General features: G+C 37.1%; 1 protein-coding gene across 3 annotated transcripts in view; it reads right to left on the bottom strand.

Moving 5' to 3' along the window:
• Positions 1 to 21,106, bottom strand: part of LOC149230145 (uncharacterized) — a 62,555-nt gene extending 41,449 nt beyond the window's left edge. The window contains exons 1-10 of one of the 3 annotated variants that reach the window (XM_089378863.1): positions 20,896 to 21,106; positions 20,683 to 20,779; positions 19,825 to 19,891; positions 18,264 to 18,708; positions 17,729 to 18,148; positions 17,469 to 17,530; positions 17,220 to 17,300; positions 16,951 to 17,050; positions 16,751 to 16,822; positions 16,416 to 16,526 (exon numbers count right to left, since the gene is read on the bottom strand). In XM_089378863.1, the coding sequence (XP_089234989.1) occupies positions 16,416 to 16,526; positions 16,751 to 16,822; positions 16,951 to 17,050; positions 17,220 to 17,300; positions 17,469 to 17,530; positions 17,729 to 18,148; positions 18,264 to 18,602 (1,185 nt within the window). In that variant the 5' untranslated portion in view covers positions 18,603 to 18,708; positions 19,825 to 19,891; positions 20,683 to 20,779; positions 20,896 to 21,106. The remainder of the gene's footprint in view (positions 1 to 16,415; positions 16,527 to 16,750; positions 16,823 to 16,950; positions 17,051 to 17,219; positions 17,301 to 17,468; positions 17,531 to 17,728; positions 18,149 to 18,263; positions 18,709 to 19,824; positions 19,892 to 20,682; positions 20,780 to 20,895) is intronic. The other 2 variants (XM_089378862.1, XM_089378864.1) reach the window with 2 other exon arrangements.
• Between the last annotated feature and the right edge of the window lie 2,407 nt (positions 21,107 to 23,513).

The following is a 23,513-nucleotide window of genomic DNA, read 5'->3' as shown; positions in this document are numbered from 1 at the left end:
GTGCTCAAAATTTTGATCTTCCACAATTGTTAGGAAAATTGTCCATTCCTTCTTTTGATGGTTCATCCAAATGCACTGCCAGAGTGTGGATTCAATTGTTGGACACATATTTCCAACCCAACCCTACGTTGGAGACAGAAGCCGACAAATTTGCTACACTACATTTGGACGGAGAAGCTCAAGAGTGGTGGTACCATGGGCTAGTCAATTTAAGGCATTCAAGAATTATTTCATACCTGGACTTTACACAGGTTGATTGATCGATTTGACAAGAAGGACCCAGAGACACATTTTAGAGAGTTGGCACAGCTCAAACAAACATGTACAGTAGATGCTTACATTTCAAAATATCAGAGACTCACAGTAATGGTGACAAATATGTAAGAGCACAGACTGAATGTGCATTTTGTTGAAGGATTATCCAAACCACTACGAGGTTCGGTTAATGCCTTCAAACCAAAATCTCTACAGGATATTATCATTAGAACCCAAGACATGGAGGATGCAGTACCAAAGAATAAATTCTCTCCCAAACCTTTCCTTCCTCAAAAGAACAAAGACAAGAAGCCCTTCCAGAAGGAGTCGACCAAGAAAGACAAGAAGCCCTTCCAGAAGGAGTCGACCAAGAAAGACAAATTGGATGATGTGATGGGGAAGAGGACGCGGGACAAGCTTAGGGAGATAAGCAACCACGTGTGGAGACTAGGGTCGAACTATAGCTGCTCTATCAAGCATCCCCAGATATCACACTTTCAGGGTCAAGGGAGTAGTACAGGGACAAAGGGTCACTATCATGATTGAAGGTGGGGCAACCCACAACTTCATTATCACAATCCTGGTAGCTAGGAGAGCCATTCCCACATAAGACTTGAGGGATTCAATGTTGTGTTAACTAATGGGTACGGTATGACATGCACAAAAAAGGTTTTGCAGTTGGAGTTGATGATGGGTAACTACATGGTGACCAATGACTTCTGTGTGGTTGAACTAGCAAACACTAATTTCATATTTGGTGTTCAAGGCTTTATTCTATAGGGAAACATTGAAGAACTACCAAACAATGAAGATGGAATTTACTACAGCAGATGATAAGAGGGTGGTTCTAAGAGGCATGTCCAATGGTACCCCTAAGCTTGTTACGACCAAGCAAATGAAAAGCATATTCAGGCATGCTGATGTACATTGGGTGGCAAAGCGTCTGGTTACGACACACAAACCTTTAGATAGCATCCAACGTTATCATGTAGACATTCAGTAGTTGTTTAGAAACAAGACTATGTTTTTGGGGAGATCCATCCAAGAAGACCACCTGATAAAGGCATCTAGGACACCATTGACTTAGACGAAGGGGCCAAGCTCGTAATAACTACTCCATGCAGTCATCTAACGAAGTTCACAAATGAGATAGATAAGGCAATCAAGGAGTTGTTAGAGATGGGACATATCAGTCCCAATGGAAATCCATTTGCTTCTTCAGTAGTCTTGGTTAAGAAGAAGGATGGCACCATGCGAATGTATATTAAATCGGCAAAAAATCGCGATAATATCGTATTATCGCGTTTTTTTCAAAATGACGATTAAAATGAACAAACCAAGCAAACAAACAATAAATTAAACACAAACAAAGATAAAATAAATAAATTGGCCGATTTTTTTGAAAAATCGTGGAAGCAAACTAAAGATAAAAAAAAAAAAAACAAAAAAATTATGAGGAGGTGACCCAAGCTACCCCTGTCACAAGTAGAGGTTCGAAAAATCGCAATTTTTTCCCCAAAAAATCGTGGAATCAAACTAAATATAAAACAAAAAAACAAAAAAAATTATGAGGAGGTGACCCAAGCTACCCCTGTCACAAGTAGAGGACGTGGTCTACCTCCTGTAGCTCCTAGTTCTTCAGCTTCTAGAGCACAGCAAAGTCTACTACCAACTCCAACGACATCTACATCTAGAGGGCCAAAGGAAATCAGTAGTATTAGACTTTAGTTATTTGGTTCATTTCATTGTATATGACATTATGACTCATGATATGAGATACATTATTATATTTTTTTGTTGATATTTTGAGGTTGAGTTGGGACTCAAGAGTCAGGACTTACTATTCAGGACATGATTCACTATTATGTGTGATTTTAGCACTAGAAATGATATTAAACATCTTATATATTTAGTTCTTTTATCATATTTATGTGTCAATGTATTTATTTTATGTTGTAGATGGTTTAGAATCTAGATATTAAAAAAAATTGAAAAAAAATGAATATTCTTGTACCAAACGATTTTTTTCCCGATTATTACCGATTTTTTCCTGATTATTACGATTTTTTCCAATTTTTTCCCCATGTCGAATTAATCCCGATAACGATTAGTGCAACATTGGTATTAACTATTGGGCTCTTAATGAAAGAACAAACAAAACAAGCATTACGTTACCAGGATCAACGAGTTGTTCGACAAGTTGCATGGGGCAGTATGCTCCTCAAAGATTGGGTCAATGAGCAGGATGTTCACAAGACTACCTTCAGGATGTTCATAAGACCACCTTCAAGTGTCATTATGGGTACTACGAGTTATTGGTTATCCCATTTGGGATGACCAATGCACCTGCCACTTTCCACTCTTGCACAAACCACATCTTCAACAAGCAATTGTGGAAGTTTCTATTGGTGTTCTTTGATGATCTACTTATATACAATAAGACGTGGGAGGATTACTTGAGGCATTTAGATAAGATATTGGGTATTATGGAGAAGCAATCATTGTACGTTGAGGCGTCAAAATATGAATTCAATCTGATAAAGATGCTATATTTACGCCATGTGATCAGCGCGCAAGTGGTACAAGTACATCAAAAGAAGATTAAAGCTATATTGGATTGGCCAACACCTACGAGTCACAACCGTTACAGAGTTGTGGGGATTCTTTGGATTATGCAGCTACTATAGGCACTTATAAGGGGTTTTTGCAATTGGCCACACCCTTAACAGATCTTAGGAAGAAAGGGGCATTTAGGTGGACCAAGGAAGCTTAGCAGGTATTTAATAAATTTAGGAGGTGACGAGCACTTGTCCAGTATTAGCACTTCCCAATTTCACTCAGCTCTTTATGCTTGAGTGTTATGCTTCAAAAGAAGTTATAGAAGTTGTCTTGATGCAGAACAAACATCGAATAGCATTTGTGCATCGAAATCTCAAGGAACCAAAAAGGATCTACTCCATCTACGACAAGGAGATGCTCACCATTATGCATGTTTTAACAAAGTTCAAATAATATTTAATCAATGGCAGATTTGTGGAACAAAAGGACCTGAATGAGAGGCAGCAAAAACAGGTGAGCAAGATACAAGCTTATGATTTCGACATTGAATATATGAAGGGAAAGAAAAAATTTGTTGTTGGTGCCTTTTTAGGAAACCAACAACTTGTTCCGTTGTGGAGATTTCAATTGATTGGAAATCACACATGTTGGTGGAATATTCCAAGAATAAGCTTGCTTGTGAGTTGATGGATTGTCACATTCAGGATGACAAGTACATAGTGGTGGATGACATTATCTTCATCAAGGACAAAATATATTGTCCCTATGTCCACGCGTAAGGAGAAGATTATGAGGGCTACACATGATACACCTTTCGCACGGCACCCTTGATACTTCAAAACTTATAGGCAGATTAGAGAGGTGTTTTCATGGAAGGGCTTCAAGGACGATGTGTTGCAACATGTGAGGGAGTGTATGACTTGTTGGCAGAACAAGTCAGAGCATACTCATCCTACAAGTTTATGGCAACCTTTGCCCATTCCATAATAGAATTGGGAGAGTGTCTCAATGGATTTCATCACAATTCTACCAAAAGGTGCAAGGTTGAGATTGCATTTATGTAGTTGTTTATCAGTTGATCAAATTCAAGCATTTCTTCACAATTTCGCTGAAGTATGAGGCAGCACAGTGGCAAATTTGTTTTTTAGGGTGGTGTTTAGGCCCCATGGACTGCGGATACATAGTTTGAGGCAACAAGTTTCTTAGTTCATTTTGGCAAGAAATTTTCAAATTGGTTGGCACCAAGTTGACTTGTAGTACCAATTATCACCCCCAAACAAATGGCCAAGTGGAGATTGTGAACAAATGTGTTGAGTGATATCTGCATAACTATATGTCAAGACAAGAGAAGGCTTGGGTTAAGTGGTTGCATCTAGGGGAACATTGCTACAACAACACTTACCACATGTCCATTAGTATGACCCTGTTCTAAGCATTGTATGGCTATGATGCTCCCCCACCTGTGGATTTGGCATTTGGGGATAACAAAGCTCCCAAAACCAAAGATTGGATATAAGAAAGCCAAGATATCCTTAAGATCCTTAAGGAAAACTTGCAAGTTGCTCAAAACCAACAGAAGATGTATGCAGACAAGCACAAGGTTGAACGTAGTTTTGAGGTAAGTAAACTTGGTTTTCTTGAGGTTGTAGTCACACGAACAATGCTCTCTAAAGAAAAGTGGTACAAAAATTTTGAAACCACACTACCTACAGAGTAATTAGGGCTCAAGTTGGGGAAGTAACTTACAAGCTTGAGCTGTTAGAGGGGACCGAGATCCATAATTATTTTGATGCATCATTCCTCTAGAAGGCATTATGACAGCATGTTATAAATTCTTTAGCAAAGTTACCGCCATTAGACAAGGAGGGGCAACTGGGATTGACCCTTGAAGAGATTTTAGGTGTCATTGAAAGGAAATTGAGCAGTAGAGTGATCAGAGAGTATCTGATCAAGTGGAATGACTTGCCAATAGAGGACATTGCATGGCAAGGAGAGAAACTTTTGCAGCATCCTGATTTCCAATTACTTAAAGTTAAGCAAACTCAAGAATGGAGGAATGTAATAATGTAATGCCCCTCTTTGAATGATCATTCCACAAGAAAAAATTAATAAAAAAGAAGAAAAAAAAGCTATAAAGAGAGACCAGTCGTATTTTGATGACCCTTCTTATAGACCCGTGGTATTTTGATGATAAAAGAGAGATTGGAGCTCATTCTTTGGACATGCATAATCGTTTTCCTCGTATAAATTTGGAGAGCTCTTATCGCTTTGGAGTGCTAAGGTTGAAACTCGAGCGAATTGGTTTCGGTGGTGAAACAAATCCACCCTACCTAATCAGAAGGAAAGATCACTCAGAGTTTTCACTGGTATTTATTGTTGAATTGCCAAGTCATGAGTACAACCAAAGATCGTGGTATTTTTGGAGGTTGTATTTTCCATCTGCATTTTGTGTGGGAAAAGGAGGTTGATTTACTCATTGCTAGATAATGGGATCATTTGAGGAGGTCATACCAATTATTATCAACGAGTTGAGGGTATTTTTTGTGGGTAGTTCTAGCCAAGATTTTTGTTGCCCTATCCAGCGCCATTTTTTTCTCAGCAGTTCGAGCCATCATTTGTTGGGTCGTGGCATCAAAAGGGAGGGTCAAACCAACCATCAAATCTGATCCAGTATAGTAATTTACAATAGTGTACAAGAGACACATCTACGTTGTCATCATCTCCTATTTGCCCAGCAAATTGCGCCATTAGCCATGGTTGTTTATGGGTTTCCAAAAATCCATTTTTTTAACTCAAAAGGTTGCTCCAGCATGTAATTCCAAGTCAAATTAATAAAACAGATCTGAATATGTTGGTTGAGTTTGATTGTTGTGGTATTTTTGCTTGTGGTATGATGGTTCAGTTTTTTCTTTAGCAAAAAGGGATTTTACAATGGTATTAATAAATTGATTTGTTATATTGGTTGAATTTATTTGCTATGATATTTTTTTTTGGTATATTGGTTGAGTTGCCAATCTAGAAAGAGAGGATTTTACATAAAGAGAAAACATAACTCCATAGATCATTTGATAAAGTGTTGATTCTCGTATGGCATATTGACTTGTATGATTTTGGTAAAATGCGGATAGCACATGGAGAAGACATTAGTCCATCACACTACTCCACTTAGCTACCAAATTCAATCAAACTGTTAGGTGAAGCATTGTAGTTACCACTAAAATAATTAGTCTTGAGGGAGACAATGGCTCCCAAGAAAGCTCATAAAATAAGTTGGGGGTTTGAAAATGGTTAAAGACAAAATCAAAGCCTTTTTCCCATGAGACAATGTGCTAGAGAATAATAAGCTTGATTAAATTTTCAATAGAAAGAAAAACAAGTTCTCTAGATTGAACAAAATGTGGCAGATCAAAACATCTTTAATAACAATTACAACTCTCACCAAGTTGAATTGGTGGGAAGAGAGACCCTAATCAACAACCAAGTTTTTTTGCAATTGTTTAGTTGGGGGCAGAGGAATCTACAACCCTACTAAAAAAGGGCTTACAAGTTACAACTTTATAAGATTAATGACCCTCACCTGAAGAACATAGCCAGATTGAAAAGAATTATATTTATTTAAAACATAATCCACAGGGTCCAAAGGCAAATCAACTTCAAAGCATGAGTGGAATGATGTCAATACTAGGAGCCCTTTCGCAAGTATGGAAAACAAGTTACAATTATCAAGAAAAGTAGCAATTGATTCTAGGTAGATAGGCAACTACAAAGTCACAAACCCACATTTTGATAAGAACTTTGAGGCTAGAGGTGCCAAGCATATATGTTGATAAAATTACAGAGGCATGGAACATAGCAAGGGTTTTAACTTTTAACTTAAAGTCTAATTGCTTTGTGGCTTAAGTTGTTTACAAATCTAACATGCATGTTTCCAAATTTCCTTCTACTAAAGCAAACTGCAAAAAAATTCAAGTCTTTATGCAATATAATATTCATTGATAATTTGATAGCCTTTGAACAAAATTAAAAAAGTTATTTAGGATATGGCAAATACTAATCGTCAAGCTTACATGATTTTCCATGTGAGTTCTACAGGAACAAATGAAACTTCACTACCTCCAACTTCATAATGTCTATCGACAAGTGAATAAAACAATTACTAGCTAAGATAAGATAGTTTTATCAATGCCAGACGAATGACCATAAAAGTAGGTCAATGGTACTAAAGAATAAACCTGTAAGAGTACAATGTCAAAGTGGAGTTTAGCACGTCAAGTTGAAATTTGACAAACTTGGGCATGGTGAAGTGCTTGCCTTGAGTGAAATCAGAGGTCGGACAAAGAGGTAGAGTTGTGCACAAAACAACTAAGTAGGGCACCGGGATGTGCATTCTCATGAGTCGGGCACAACAATAGGATTGATCACCCAATCAATTCAAGGCATCAAGGTCGACAACATGCAGACGCATGGCAGGACGATTAGAGTAGAGGCATAATGAGCATGCCAACATGTTCAGTGTTTAAGCGGAGTGCAGATGGCACAATAAGGCAACAACAACACAATAGAGTTGGCTTATATCGACTTTGGGGAAAGATCGCACAAGCTTGTGCAGAATGCAATTGAGTTGTCTAGAGTAAATTTGGGATTTCTCGCAAAGGACTTTTGAACAAAACTAAAAAATCCATTTAGGCTATGGCAACCAGTAACTGCCAAGCTTATATGAGTTTCCTAGAGGTTAGAGGTGCCAAGCTTATATATGTAGACAAAATTATAAAGGCATGGAAGGCAACAAGAGTTTTAACTTCAAGTTTAACTGCTTTGTGACATAGATGGTTGATTGCCTAACATTTACGTTTCCAAGGTTCCTTCTGCTAAAGAAAATTGCAATATAATACTCACTGTTGGCCCTTAACCAAAATTTAGAAAGCTATTTAGGCTATGGCAGATAATAACCACAAGGTTACATGATTTTCCATGTGAGTTCTACAAGGGCAAATGAACCTTTACTACCTCTAACTTTACAATGTCTATTGGGAAGCGAATAAAGCAATTGCTAGATAAGATAGCATAATTTTATCACTGTCTAGTGTATGACCAAAGGCAATGGGGTTGAAGAATAAAGCCAATAAGAGTACAATGTCAGAGTGCAATTTAGCATGTTGAGTCAAAAATTGACAGACTTGGGCATGAAGAACAACTTGCCTTGGGAGAACTCAGTGGTTGGACAATGAGACAGAGTTGGGAACGAAACAACTAAGTATGGCATCAAGATGTGCATTCTCATGAGTTGGCCACGACAATTGATTTGATCACCCAATCAATCCAAGGCATCAAGGTCAAAAATGTGTGCATGCATGGCAGAACAAATGGAGTAGAGGTGTAACAAGCATGTTGACATGGTTTAGCACATGGAAGGAGGGTATGGCAACAGTAGGGCAACGACAACATAGGAGCACAACAGAGTTGGGTAATATCGACTTTAGAAAGGGATCATGCAGGAGTTGTGTAGATTGCAATTGAGTCGTCTAGGGAAATTTGGGATTTCCAACAAAGAGACCTTTGAACAAAATTAAAGAGCCTATTTAGACTATGGCACATAGTAAGTGCCAGGCTTATATGATTTTCCATGTGAGTTCTACAATGACAAATGAACCTTCACTATCTCTTACTTTACAAAGTATATAGGGAAGATAATAAAATAAATCTACATTCTTGGAGCCTCAGAACACGTATAAAACCATGATAATGGTACAATGATATAAAATACAAAATACTAAGTGAGTTTTTCCAAGACTAGTAAGTGGACAACTCCAGAGACACTCTAGAGAAATAGAGAGCGAAGGAGAGGTATGTCAATGAATTCACTGGATCGAGGTCTCTTGAGTTTGATGGTCAAGGGCAAGAGGGGGGGAGATGCGCATTGGCTCATTGTCAAAGTCATTTGGAATCACGAGGAGTCTAGTTATATGATCGAAGGAAGGATGTATGTGCGAGGATACTTCTAGCATCTGAGGTCAAAAGAAAGAAACTCTGAATGGTTAACTGCCTACTCCTCTAAGAGTGGAAGGTTGACTAACCAGTAGGAGGCACCTTACTATGTATCCATTTGGCATTCATCCCAACACCATGAGAATGTGTGCATCCTAATGTATGGTTAAACACCTCCGAACTGGTCTTGATAATATCAATTGGTCTTCTAAGCAGGGTTGAGGCGAAACCTTAAGGTCTCACAATTCCATTATCTGGTACATTCTGGTATCTGTCAGATCAACATGAAAGTATAAGGTGGTTGCCCTGGTCATCCCAGATGCAACATGAAAGTATAAGGTGGTTATCCCTGAAGTAAGCATCCCCAATGCAAGGTATAGCGTGCTCCTATAGGTGGCACGCCTAGCAAATCTTATATGAATGAGGAATATGGTGGTATGTCTCTATCTGAAGTCGACAAGAGCCATCTCTAAGTTGTCCCGAAGGGGAATAAGCATCTTTGGTACTATTACCAAAAGAAAGTAAAGCAAGGCACCTACTAGTATTCAAGGAGATGGCTCATCTGTGAATGAATGAGGTCCATGCTCTATGTCTTCTGTGAGCTCCTATAGGTGGCACGCCTAGCCAAATGACTTATATGACTTAATGATGGAAGAACATCCACTTACAGCAGACAAGATATCTAGAATCTCTCCATCTTGACCAATCTACCAGTACAAGCTCAACCCTTAGATCTCGAAGTCATAGAGAACTATAGGTCCATTCATGAAGTGGGATCCTAAGTGAGCACATCCAATTTATAAATGTATATGAGGGACAAATGATGATTCCATCCTGCAACTTCAAAAAATGCTTTAGGTATAAGGGCATCTTTAAGCCCAAGCTTGTCAAAGGTGAAGTTCAACTGACCTGAATGTACAATCTATAACTATCCTCTCTATTACTCTCTTAAAATGACCCTTTAAATATTTTGGCCATGGCAATAGCAATGAAAATCAAGCACATTTGATCTCTCATTGTCAAGATGGAATGGACATGTTGCAATCAAGGGCATTATATCCTTGTGTTAATTTTAGTTAACAATGGTATGTTCTATGTTTAACACAATTACGTCAATGTTCTTTCGGCAACGCAATGATAATTTCCAATTTAGTTTTCTAATAGCAATCACAATAACCATAAATATATTGACAATAATTGTAGATAGAACATAAAATAAAATGCATAAGACAAGCCAAGACAAGAGGACACTAGATTTGGCAGATGTTAGGGAAAAACCCCAATGTGGGGAAAACCCTTTGATTAATTCTTCTTATTATTATATCAAATGTTCAGCAGAGAGAGAGTACAAAAATTCAAAGTTGACTTGCCAAATCAAAGTCAAAATATCCCTAACAAATCTACAGTCAACTGCAACGAAATTCAGCCCTAACCAAAAAGTCAAAAATGGTCAACGCAGCAAAAAAACCTCCCCTTTGAAGCTCGATCAAAGGCAATCAAACTCAGCCTATTTAAATGGTCAAATAGCAATCTAAACAGTGCACAAAACAACAATCGAACTTGGTCAACTGAAGTCAACTTTTGTAGTCAAACAAGCCTATGGTCAACGCAAGTCAAAGTGCTCAGAATTTCTCGATTTCTGTGCCAATTTGTCATATGTACAGCCTACCAAAAACAAATTTTCCCACAAAAATCACAATCAAATGTTGAGTCAAAGTGTTTGGTCAACGTTGGTCAAACCCTTGCAACAATCCTGAAATTCAGCCCTGCAATTTGCCAAGAAAATTTTACTTCTTGCCACACATGTGAGAGAGATCTACCCAATAGTTGTACGAACCAATGAGAGGAGAGAGAAGAAAAAGTGTGTGTGATGATGCCAAATGAGGTGAGAGGTCACTTATATTTATACAAATCATTGCGGGTGAAGTGACACATCCATTGGGCTTCATGAGCCTACATGATGATGTGGCTGACCTAAACAATTTTCACATGTGTGGGCATAAATTCAAAAGCACACTTCTACTTGTTCAAATTAGATGATCTTTATATCAATTTTGGTCCTCTCGAAAAGCGGAATTCAATGCAATCATCATCTCCATCAAATGAGTTGTCTAAAGTCATGTCCATAAGACAATACTCTTAAATTGTAAAGACTAGTTATGAATAAGCTTTGTTGTAGAATAGTTCATGTTTTGGAGGGGGGCGTGAGGACAAATAGCATCGACAGTGAGAGAGAACCTGAATTTTTTGGGCCCTACACATAGGACAAAAAGATACGGTATATATGGGAAAAGTTACACAGACTGCACCCTAACCTATCCACAATGCAAACTCCATCCCTTAATGGTGTAGGGTTAAGTACAAGAGTGGCATCCATAAATGAAGGATATCTGTCTCACTTCACTAACATGGATATTATGCAAAATTGTAAGTCTTGTCTCTATTCTCTCAATTTTGAACAAAGACCTCTATCTTCAAAAATGCTACTAGGCCTTTGTTCCTTCATTGTACAAGGATCTTCGTCTTCTCATTGCAAGGCCTACTCTTGGTCGTAACGTGCACACCACAACCACTTATTATTCTCCTGCAAGTAGGTAAGGGTGCTTCCTGCCTTCAGTTGATTGTAATTCTCCTATGATATTGGCTGGGAAAAGTAGAATCAATTACCTTTAGTGTCCAATGTTTGTGGAGTTCACCTACCTTTAAGACTCCAAATTCGACAAATGACTTATCTCTCTATGGAAATGTTGTTACCTATTTGAAACCATAGAATGAGCATGCCTCCACGTACCAACAATTGGTAGTATTATAGCCTCTCTTCTTCCAACGACAACAAACAAGAAATGGCATTGTAGTTTCCCAACCTAACGACAAGTCCATTATCGTTCCCAAGCAAGGTGATGATACCACATACCTTGTTGGCATCCATGCATAGCATCTCATAAACCACCCAACTATAATCTACAACCAAGAATCATACAAATATCATCTCTTTGCTCCAAAGGATATTTCCATATTAGCAAGAATCTCAAAAGTCATGCAATAATGTTTGGTTCTAGCTTCCAAATTCTAATTAATAACAAATCCAACAATGGAGCAAGACTAAGCCACCTATTACCATCCATGGCTTGTATTTGGCAACGGCATTTTGCAAATCCAAGCCCAATCTTTTCACCAATTCCTTTTAGTAGGAGCACCGAGTTTTAATGAAGGGTGATTACGATTTAAAGCAAAATTTTATTAAAAATGAATTTACAACATTATTAATTTTGAAATTTTGTTCCCAACAAGATCCATGTAACCCGATCTCTCCTAAGTTGCAAGAAACACGAGTACAGGGTCCATGATCAGATAATTTGTATGGTATAGCCTAAAAATGTGATTCCTAATTTGGAAACACAAGATAAAATACCATGTCACATTTCCAAAAAGTTTCTTCACATGGACCACGCATTTCACAATTTGCTAAGTATTGTTTTTATTAGACCGTGTGAACTCACCTTGGCTAATGCAAACTTCAATTCAAGGCTAACTAAAGACAAGCAACAGGGACATCAGAAATTAATTATACTAACCACCATGGGACAACAAGCGACAAGAGGTTTATGACATATAAATAAACTCGCGACATGGGTACAAGAGGGCACAGTTTCGCTTGGAGAAATTTTGGAGGAAAATGGTTAGGTATTTTGAAAAGTGGATAAGTTTTTTCATAAAAATGGGTAAGTCTCCTAGAAAGTGGATAAGTTCTCCAAGTGAACTTTTGCCCTCCTATACCCATGTCTCATTAGCTTATTTATCTACCATAAACCACCTTTAGCTTGTCGTCCCATGCTAGTTAGAATAACTAGGCTTTTATATGCCTCCACTGTAATTAAAACGCTCTTGTTGATTCACAATGCTTTCAATTAAAGATTCAATATAATTTGTTATTTATAAAGTAGCACATGATTATCTACATATCTATCTATCTATATATGCACACACACAGGCACAGACACACACACAGGTGTGAGCTTTTGTATGAGGAAACATAACCCACATAAAAACTCATACTTGTTTCCTCGTATTGTGCAACTTAGAATATCTCACTTCAAATGAGAAAATCTACTAGAGGTTTCTAATTCCTTTGTGGAAAAATGTTGAACCAAGAACCAAGGGTTCTCAACAGGAGGCTAGCCCACATCAAGAAAGACATGCAACCACAAAAGGGTATGGGGATTGACAAAAAGTTCATTTTTGCAATGCACCCCCATCAAGCTTTCCTAACAAAATATGATGGTTATGCGCACCAAAACTACGTTTTAAAATAGTGACAATGAAATTATTCAAAAACCATAGCCCACTCAAGACATTTCATGAGTCCATCGCTTTTGTGTCCAAAATAGAACCAAGTAAAACATAAGTCAAAAAAAAATTCCTGCAAATTTCCAAGTCATAAATGATAAAAAGGCCTAAGCTAAACCAAGCCTCTTGTTCCTTAAGGCTCCATCTATGACAAAGAAGTCCTTTATTTTATGACGTTCAACCATGTTAAAGTCCTCTCAAACCAATGAATTGGTCTCTCACAACTCTCTATCATCCAAACCAAAAGATAACAATCACTAAAGTATGACCATCCAAGTGGAACAATGCTAAGAGCTACCTTTCGGTCAAATCAACTCCCCATTCAATAACTTAAGCTCACGAAAAAAGAATTTCCCTATGGGATGTGTGATCCTTTCCAAAAACCTCCAATATTGGATTAGCAAGGGTAGGGATTCAACTAAAACCAAGTATACATGATGGCCCTCAAATGCACTCAACCCTTAGGGTCTCATAATATTCGCTCCAAGTATACATCATTAATAGAATTAAATATTTTTAGAATCCCTACATATTTAATATACTTCATTGTCAAAATGTAGATCTAGCCTACCATACACTAACTCAACTATTAAAAGTCTAGTGAAAAAAGGATTATGTCAAATTTAATAGGGGACCAGTTACATGCTTGAGAAATTGACATTCGTATCATCAATAATGTCAAACAACAAAGAGCAAATATAAGTGTCGAACTGATTGTCAAATCCGTCAAGGAAAATGAAACACATAAACCACTCATTGATGGAAACGCCAGAGAATGATAGCAATTTAGAAATCTAGAGTAGAAGGGCCTTTAGCTCCACAATCCACCACTTATTGGTCAAATAAATTCCATTTAAAAACCACGAGTAATTTGTTTTCAAAGAGTTCAGAATGTTAAGAAGATTTGCAAGCCATTACTGAGATGTAATCAAAATCACTTAAACAAGCATCTCTTTTCATAGCTATTTTATGAAGACTTGCAAGCCATTCCTGAAATGGAACTGAAATCAATTAAACAAGCATCTCTTCTCACAGCCATTCTATATGGTGGATGCTTATTTTTTCTTAGGAAGGTAGACCACTAGAAGAAATAACATTGTTTGATGCTCTGAGATTCTTTCAAAAATATTTTAGGTTTACAATTAGAACACAGAATCCAAATTCATGGCAACTCAACTTAGCACTCGAGATGTCCATTTGCTTATTTGACAATGGAAAGGTCAATCACAATGACCTTAACTAGACTAGATGAATGCCTAACCCACTATACAAGACAACGATTGAAAATTTTGAGGAAGGTCAATCAAAATGAGCTTAAATAGACTAGATGAATGCCTAACCCACTATACAAGACAATGATTGAAATATTTGAAGAAGGCGGATTTGCTCACTACAAAAATTGTACAAAACTACTTGACAAGCGATTAATGATTTTTTTTATTATATCTAAATTCAAGCAAGATTTGATAGACCAACAACCTCCGTGTAGAGGAAGCATTTTATAATGTCCACTTCTGAAAGTTCTTACATAAGCATTTTAGTATTTTACTTTAAGATAATAACATCTAGGGATTATAATTCTGACTCAATGCCTGTATTTCTATGTTCATTGGCTGTTAGCCTACCTTTTGGCTGATTTTATAGTCAAGCTCACAGTAGGTAAAGGCATACTCCAAAACCAAAAGCCAAAATGATTATCAATAAAGGTTCAATAGTTATTTTATACAAAGGACCACTAACTTAATTTAGACGATTATTAATGAGTTTACAAAAAATATATAATGCAGAAATAAATTAATAATTCATTCAAAAACTTTAACATCAAAACAGTTAGACTAATAACTCCACATGCAGCTATATTGAGACAGTGCTTTAAATGCCAGTTAACATGATTACAAAAGTTTCATGTAAATTAAGCCCGGTGGGATAGCTTGAATGGTTGAGTGCTGCATGTTACAAGTAGAAGGTCACAGAAGTCCAGAGGCTGGCTGCCTCCGTGAATATTGTGTCCTCACTCGATTTCCCCAACAGGTTTGCCAAAATTGCAACCAGCTGGTTAACAGGGTACCATCCTCAAATTGAGGGGGAGTGGCCAGAGGATTTTCCGGTAGATTAATTTTTTATAGCTATTGCAATATGAGACATATTCATCCAAAAGAAAAAAGAAAAAAATGTTTCCTAGGTATAGGTTCCATTTGCAAGCTTGCACAATTCAGAATAATATTTTATGCATTCACAGTATGGATGCATTCACAAGTAGACTTTACCGAGAATAGGAAAGAAGCTTTAGATCACATTCAATATTGAATAAATATCTTTTGTTAGGTATGCTGCATGAAAAATATAAAAGGTCCAAGAGGATATAGTGCATATAGATAAGAATAAGAAAAATGAAAACAGTTACCAGAAAATGGTTCAAACAGTATAAATAAAGAAATCTATCAAAACATCTCACACGCTGTAAGCATTAGAAGAATAATCCATCCATTTGATTGGCTTGATTCTTCCAAATCACCCAACCATCTACATTTTAATCCTTGCTTCCTTACATATGCACTGTGCAATAATATCCCAAAGATTTAAGATATATACTATCAACATTGTCATTGTCCCATAGTCACAAAATTTTGTCCCATCAGAATCTAATATAGTGCAATCCTCTTTGATTTTAAAATAAGCATTTCATCAGAAAAACTTTACTGTTTCTAGCTTCATAGTTCTCCTCAGAATTGATTATTGAAATTAGAATGCATCTATTACGTTTACCTACAGCACAGGTATGATAAAAGGACCATATGGTTGGCCTATATCCTATGTGGCATGCATATTACATCACTTGGAGGCATAAAAAAGGAACACTGAATTTTCAGTGTTCACCCCTGAATGCAAGTGATGCTTCCTTTATCAATCAAAGCATTCTCTATAGAATACAAAGCATTGTGTGTTTCTAACTTTCTAGGACCTCTTGGTCATTCTAGGATGCTTTTTCTATATGATCTTTAGAACATTTCGACCTTTCTTGCATTCAAGCAACAGAGATCTACAAAAACAGAGAGTTTTTTGTAGTTCATTTTTATCCCCACTCCCACCCAAAAACATTTCCTTTTCTTTAGGATCAAAAACATTAATCTAATATTTTAGATTACCAGTTGCTTAGTTATAAAATTTAAAGCAATTCCAAGTGCACCAGGCAGTAACATTTGAATATGATTCAACAAGGTATATAATGAAGAAATCTTCAATAAAAAGGCTGAAAATATGCTAAATACCTTCTTCAGCTCAACCTTTGGCGGTGCTCCCTCCTGATAGAAACTTGGCATGGGTGTTGCTTTGAATGTTAAACTTTTCCTTAGTTGCTTAATCTCAGCCTCCTGATACTCCTGTTCAGATGCATGAATAAATGTATAGAAAATATATTATCAACTGACAACCTAGCAACCCCATATTTACCATCTTGTAGTGTCCTATAGCGAGAAACCTTAAACTTTCAAAGCAGACCAAAACGAAGTAAATACTAAATACTACCCTAACTAGAATTTGTGCATGACAGATCACATGTTTCTGCTAATACTGCACCAAACTAAGAATGGGGCATTAAGAAAACCTTTGACTTGGCCTGCAAATGGCTTTTTTCCATCTCCCTTGCTTGAATCTTTTCCTCTAACTTTGAGAAAAACTGAACAAGTGCAGAGAACAACCATCAACATAGTACTCTACAACTTAACAGTCAAATAGGTAACTTTTTATGTGACAATATTGGAAAGGCACATAAAATTGAAGTAAAATCCTAGAAAAATGCATGACCTCTTTTCGCTTCTCAGCTCGTTCATTGCATCTAAAATTGAAACCAGATGCAGAAGAAGCACTGCCTGGTCTTGCTTTAGAACCTATGGCAGTAGAATTCCTAGGAATAATTAAGGAACTTCAGTGCATTTCTTCTGAAAATTATGAGTACAGAACAAAATTACAGTATTGATAAAGAAAACATGTAACACCATAACAAAATACTTGTTAAACTAAATTGGTCTTATATCATGCTCCTGTAAATTAATCACATGCCAGGCAAAAGATACGATGAGGTCACTGAACCAGTATCTTCATACTCCTCCTTCATTTCATCTTGCTTGAGAGGTTTCTCATTTTGGATATTGGATCTACAACAGATGATTAATAAGTTTTCCTCATGCTCAGAAGAATTCAACTTTAAAGAATAGCTACATTTTTCAAGCCAGTGGAAGGAAAATATTCAGCTCTGAGAAATATTATCTGTGTTCTTAGATAAATATCACCGCTAATAACAAAGAGATTAACGAATGACTTACTTCATGCTATTAGAGCGTAAAAACTGTGTATCTGATCGTATTGAGGCAGATTTCGTGGCCACCTGCTCAAGTAAGGAGTATTAAAAACCAACTTTCCATTGACATCACAAAATAGCAAATACTAAACACCTAAAGGCACACTTTTGAAATTTCAGAACTCAAATAGTGAACACCGTAGGGTCCACACTACACTTAAACTCCCTGAGAGTATCTATCAAAAATCAGGAGCTCAAGGGAGCTAATATATTTCCAAGCCTTACCTGTTGCTTCTTGGTAGTTGAGGAGGATGTGGCACTAGTTGCACTCATGCGTCTAGCTGCATTACCATCAGAAGTTTGCACTCCAGTGGAAGCTCTCTTATTAGTTGCAAGGGCAAAGGGCTGCGGAACAGTGCAATTTGACCTAGCAGTCACAGGGTTAGCTGATAAAGGAAGAGAACCATTTGAAGCAGGAGACATGACTTCCGTGCCCTCAATCTGGGAATCTTGACTGCGATTATTCTTCTGCTTTCCAATCGCATCCATGCCATTTTTTGATGCAACCTTTGAGACTCCCTTTGAAGAAGTAATTGTGTTCTGAGGAAGCCTGGGCTTTTGAACCTGAGAAGATGAACGTGGACCTTTTGCAACTGTGGTTGTGGCAGATTTCTGTGATTTTGACCGGGTTAAGTGAGCATTTCCCTACAATACGAGCACAGTGAACTAACACTATAATTTCACCCTGGTTAAGGACTTCAAAATAATTGTAATATGCATACATGTTATTTCTGAAACATTGATGATTGAATGTATATACCTTAGCATCTGTTACATTCTTCTGATCTGGAGCTTGTTCTGATCGGTCCTGTCTTTCAGTGGCTACACCAGGATTTTGTTCACAATATGGATTTAAACTGTCTTTCCCTTCACCAGTGCTAACCTGTTCAGCTTCACTTTTTCTCTGTGATGCCTCAATTGGTTCATTTTGATCTGCTACAACTGTAAGTTCCTGGAACTCATCCTCATTTCTAATTCCTTTACCATTATTTCCATCATCCGCCTCACTTAAGTTTCCCACATCCCCATTCTCGCAAGAGAGCTGAGAGCGCAAATCACCAGATATGTTGGCATTTTCATGGAAGTCCTCTCCATCCATTGCAGTCTGAAAAGAATATCCTTGAGCCCTTGCAATTTCAAAATTGATTCCAGTTCGTCCACCTTTTAAATGCTAAATCCACAAGACAGTACCATTTTATGGAGGGCTGCATCAGATATGAATAACAAATAAGTACACCAAGAAAAAGATCATTGAAAAGACTCAAATTGAACTACATCATAGGGTGTGCATATTCATAGGCATAGAAACGGAATTAAAAAAAAAAATAACAGAATGCAACATTGGGAAAATACTAAGTTCTTGAGCTATCCTTCAAGGAGAGTAAGCTTCTGATGCATCTCAGAAGGAAAGAACTAAGAACTTCCCAGTTTTACACATTAGATATTGATCAAAGATTGGGGTAAATTTACGATCAAATTTGACATGTTGAACCAGAAAGGGAATATTTGTTAAGCACGTTAACATAGAACAACTATTAAAACCAGGATCAGTAGCCTCAAACTGCACGAAATGTTTCTTGGAAAGTGTGTGATTATGAAAACAATAGGCTCGTGAGAAGGTCTTAAAGCAGCCAATTCTGAGAAGACACATCCTCACATACAAATAATGTGATGGGCATTCATTTGCTAACTAAACTAGTGATACATGTGCATAACTACCAGGTACGAGATGTTCAGTAGCCTCAGGAAGGGCTCAAAATAGCGAGGGATTTCAAGAAAAGATTTAAGGGGTCAGAAATATGGAATATAGAATTAATAACAACAAAATAAAAATAATTAAATATAATACAACAAAAAAAAACCTTGACTTAGACATTGTTAGGTTTTCCTTCAATTTTCATGTAAAAGTAAAGGTTTGTAGATTTGGACTGGACCAGTTCAGCCAATCTGAAAGGTTTGGAATCCAGCCAAACCTGTGCCACTTCTGGCTGCACCTGGGAACCATACGTGCACAAAATACTGATTAAGCAGACAAATAGCGCTTGCTTAATCCATAATTCAGTTATCTAACCACTAGATGATGCTGTTTTTCGATTTTGGTGTGGAGTAATCAATCAAGTGGTCCAGTTTAATATATTTTGGCATCAGAGAATACTTTGAAGAAATAAAAATGTACGGTGAAGACTGCATGCTCAAAAAAAACAACGAGGACAATGGCTATTCACACACCTTGTATGATTAATCGTACCCATTCCCACATGCATATTTCATCCTTGTTACCAGAACCTATATGTTTTCGTGGGAAAGAATGTTCATCAAACCTGTACTGCTGAATGCACCCGGCCAAAAGGTAGCCCAATCGCTTGCTTAAGGAAATTTCTTTGGCTCCTGCTAAAGAAACTCTGAAGTTCAGATTCCCATTCAAAAAAACGTTCCACTTTTTCAGAACTAGGGTTCGAGAGATATTCTTCGGACCAAACTTTGGCAAAATAGGCAAGTCCATTCAACAAAACATTAAAACCACCATCCACTCAAATTTGATTAAGAGGGTAATGTGCCCATCAGCCTGTGGGTCTGGTAGTAAGTTGGAGCACTGATTCTATGGATGGCCCAGGTTCAAGTCCCAGCAAACAGGCTGTGGGAGAAGAAATGTAATGGAGAACATGTTAAAGTCCCGGCGACCTTGATGGTCCATAGAGGAAGGTAACCAAATTGTAAAGCGCCTCTGTTTGCAGGCACTATTGCCCAAAGATTCGAGTGAAGATGAGCGAAACACCACATTATGTGTTGATCCGAATTTGTATGGAAGAGTTGGGCGGAAAGGATGGGAGATCGGCCATTCCATAGATGAATTCAGGGGCTGGCTTTAAATTGCATGCATTGGATGCACTTCAAGGGGAAGATTTTCCGTTGAACATTCCATCACTTCAGCAAAGGCAGAAGGATCAATTATCTAAGTGATGGCTAAAAGCCACATTCTTCTATTCAAACATTTATTTAGCCACATTTAAAGTTGAAGCCCCGAATCCTAGGCATTTTTATCAAAAAAGTAGTTTAATATCACACCTTCTAAAGCAAAGGCAGTCCAGGCATAACAAAGGACGCAAGGAAAAACCCTAACATATTGTGTTTTACTACTTGTGTTAAACTCTTCCGCATTTTTTCCTCCCAGACATCACCTGTTCGAATCTCGCAACGTCTCAGCTCAGCTGCAACAAAATGACGCTGACATCGACCGCCCATAACAGCAGTCTTCTCCCGTCGCCGGATGCCACTCTGATACAAAAGCAGGCCGCAATAACCACCAGATCCCGACCTTTAAGCCCCGTCTTCGGCGAAAAAAAAACAACTAAAAGATCACCAAAATGAATGATTAAGACAACGATCAATACCAATTTAGAAAGCCGAGAACGCCACGGATCCGATCAACCCGCCATTTTTAGCATTCGTCGCGATGATGTGGCTGACTTCGAGTTCCGAATGCTTTCAGGATCGCCATTGCAAGGACCTCTCGGCTCCGTGATCTGCAAACCCTCGGATGCCTGCAAACCCTCAGCGGGTGCGCAAAAATATTTTGGGGAATATTCGAAATGGGCTGACAATTTGTCATTTGAAATAATTTGTTTATTTAAATTAATTGTGGATAATATTCGAGAGGGTCTAAGTCAAATTAAAACGGTGGCCAAACTGGTGGCCGGACCCGCCGGTGGTTACGGTGTGTAATTAATTACCTGCCCTCGTGGCAACCGTCGACGACGTGGACGCCTGCTGCGCTGGCCGTGAGGTGGACGAACATCGTGCGATTGCGTGCGTGTGTTCCCCGTGGGGCCCACGACGCAAGAAATTGTTGTGCGTGTGGACAGGCAAATGGGAAGCGCTATGTCGTTCTCTAGCAGAACCGTGAGGTGATGCGATTGGGGTTTTGTCACGAAGCCTGCTTTGGAACTCAAACCCTATGTGGATTCAGGTCTTCATCACTGTACCATGTATATATGGATATGGATCTTAGATCCAAAGATCAAATTTGAGTCTTTGTCAATGTACTCGTTGTCATTAGTTTTTAATGCTTAAAGAGCATATCATTGTGGTGTGGATTGATAGATGTGATAACAAAGGTTTAATTTGGGTCCGATGAATTGGATGGTTTATTTTAAAAGGGGTCCATCTAGAATTGAATAGATCTTGGTGTACAATGGGTGATTGGTGGGTATTACCACTATTTGATCAATAATGTTGGTTAAAGCTTAGTTGAGGTTGGTAAAAGAGGTTTTGATGTTGTTGATTATATATATTTTTGCATTATAATATTGTATGATGAAGTTACTTTGTGCATAATTATGAGATGACATTACTCAAAGAGGTTTTGATGTTGTTGATTATATATATTTTTGCATTATAATATTGTATGATGAAGTTACTTTGTCCATAAATATGGATGACATTACTCATTTATATTAGTAGATTTTTTATTTTTTTAATAGGTAAAATGTCATGATTTTAAATTGATATAATATAAGTATTTTATTTAATATGAGATAAAAAGTGGTGTTTGATCATAAAGACGTAAAGAATTAAATTCTGATTAAGTTGGATAATCTAAAATTATCGTTTCTAGATATTAAAGGTCACTTTGTTCACCGTGAATTTGGTTCGGCTTCAAGTCTAATTGACACTCCATCTAGAAAAGATGAAGCATAGCCTATTGAGGTGGACACATATTTATCTTTATGATGTTCTTGTTTCAATTATTTTTTATTTTAATTATAAGATTAAGGACCCTTTTTTTACTCTTTTTGTTATTCTCCTAGTTGATTTTCCCACTATATGGACAACCCTCAAATTATGTAAGATGTTGCATGCATTCTCAACTTTCTCTGTGACTGATAATCAATTGTTCTATCTCTAGTTTAGTTTCCCAAGTGCTAAGCCAGAGATAGATAACGACTCTTGGTTCTTGTAATTTTGGTGAATTATCAATGAAATTTTATCTTATAAAACAAACAAACATGAGGTGTAGAGATTTAAATCTTGCTCATTTCTTATGCAAAAGTCAAAGCTTCACATATGATGAATATCTTGGAGGTGTAAATGTAGAAATTTATGGAGCCTCTGGCAAAGTGTTATAATTTGTGAAACCTAATCATGGATATGCGAAAATAGTCATAATCAAAGGCTTTAGGCTAGCATATCTTCAACTAATCATAGGGGGAAGCTAAAGGGGAGGGGTTTGGTCAGTAAGCTAAGGAGCCAACGGAAGTGGATCAGCCATCTTATATGGAAGATATAGGCAATCAACAAGTTCTTTTCCAAAATTATGTTTTTTTGAAGTCATATGTATTATGATCATATTTTATAGACAATATACTTACACTTTTCACACCTCTGTAGTCGGGAATAAATTGCACAATTTTTTGTTTATAATAAGGGAAAGTGCAATTTTGTATGAAACAACATGTTAAAAAAATAAGTATTTTAGTAGCCATTTATGACCACTTTTAAGATAATATTTATTCACCTCAATTTAAAAAAGAAGAAGTAGCAGCAAAGACTTCACTAAATCTAACATTATAAATATGACACATATACCTTCCTTAACATGATGGATGGAGATTTAAATCTTACTTCTTTCTTATGCAAAAGCAAAGACTTCACTAATTAATCATATAATAATCCCCTACACAAAATCATTTTCTAAACTAGTAGAAATACATGAACAAATTTATTGTTGACATAACGACTTGTAAATTAATGCAATGTAAAGAATAGTAATTTTTAGTGTAATCCTTAATTTAACCAAAAAAAAAAAAACACTATGACAATATTATATCTAGAAATTATGTACCAAATTACATATAATATAGATGCACGAGTGTGAAACTCTATGAGAAAGATATATGTGTGTGAGAGAGAGAGAGAGGTTTGACCATACAAAGAATTAAAATCTATGAATAATTGCAAGATAAAATAAATTTTGAAGTGAGAACAATATTGAAAAGGAAAATTCATATAA

The sequence above is a fragment of the Pinus tabuliformis genome, chromosome J (genome assembly GCF_031772625.1).
Source record: "Pinus tabuliformis cultivar Carrire ecotype Pingquan chromosome J, CPIR1, whole genome shotgun sequence".
NCBI classification, from domain to species: domain Eukaryota; kingdom Viridiplantae; phylum Streptophyta; class Pinopsida; order Pinales; family Pinaceae; genus Pinus; species Pinus tabuliformis.
Note: the sequence above shows the minus strand (reverse complement) of the source record. Positions and strands in the feature narration are given on the sequence as shown.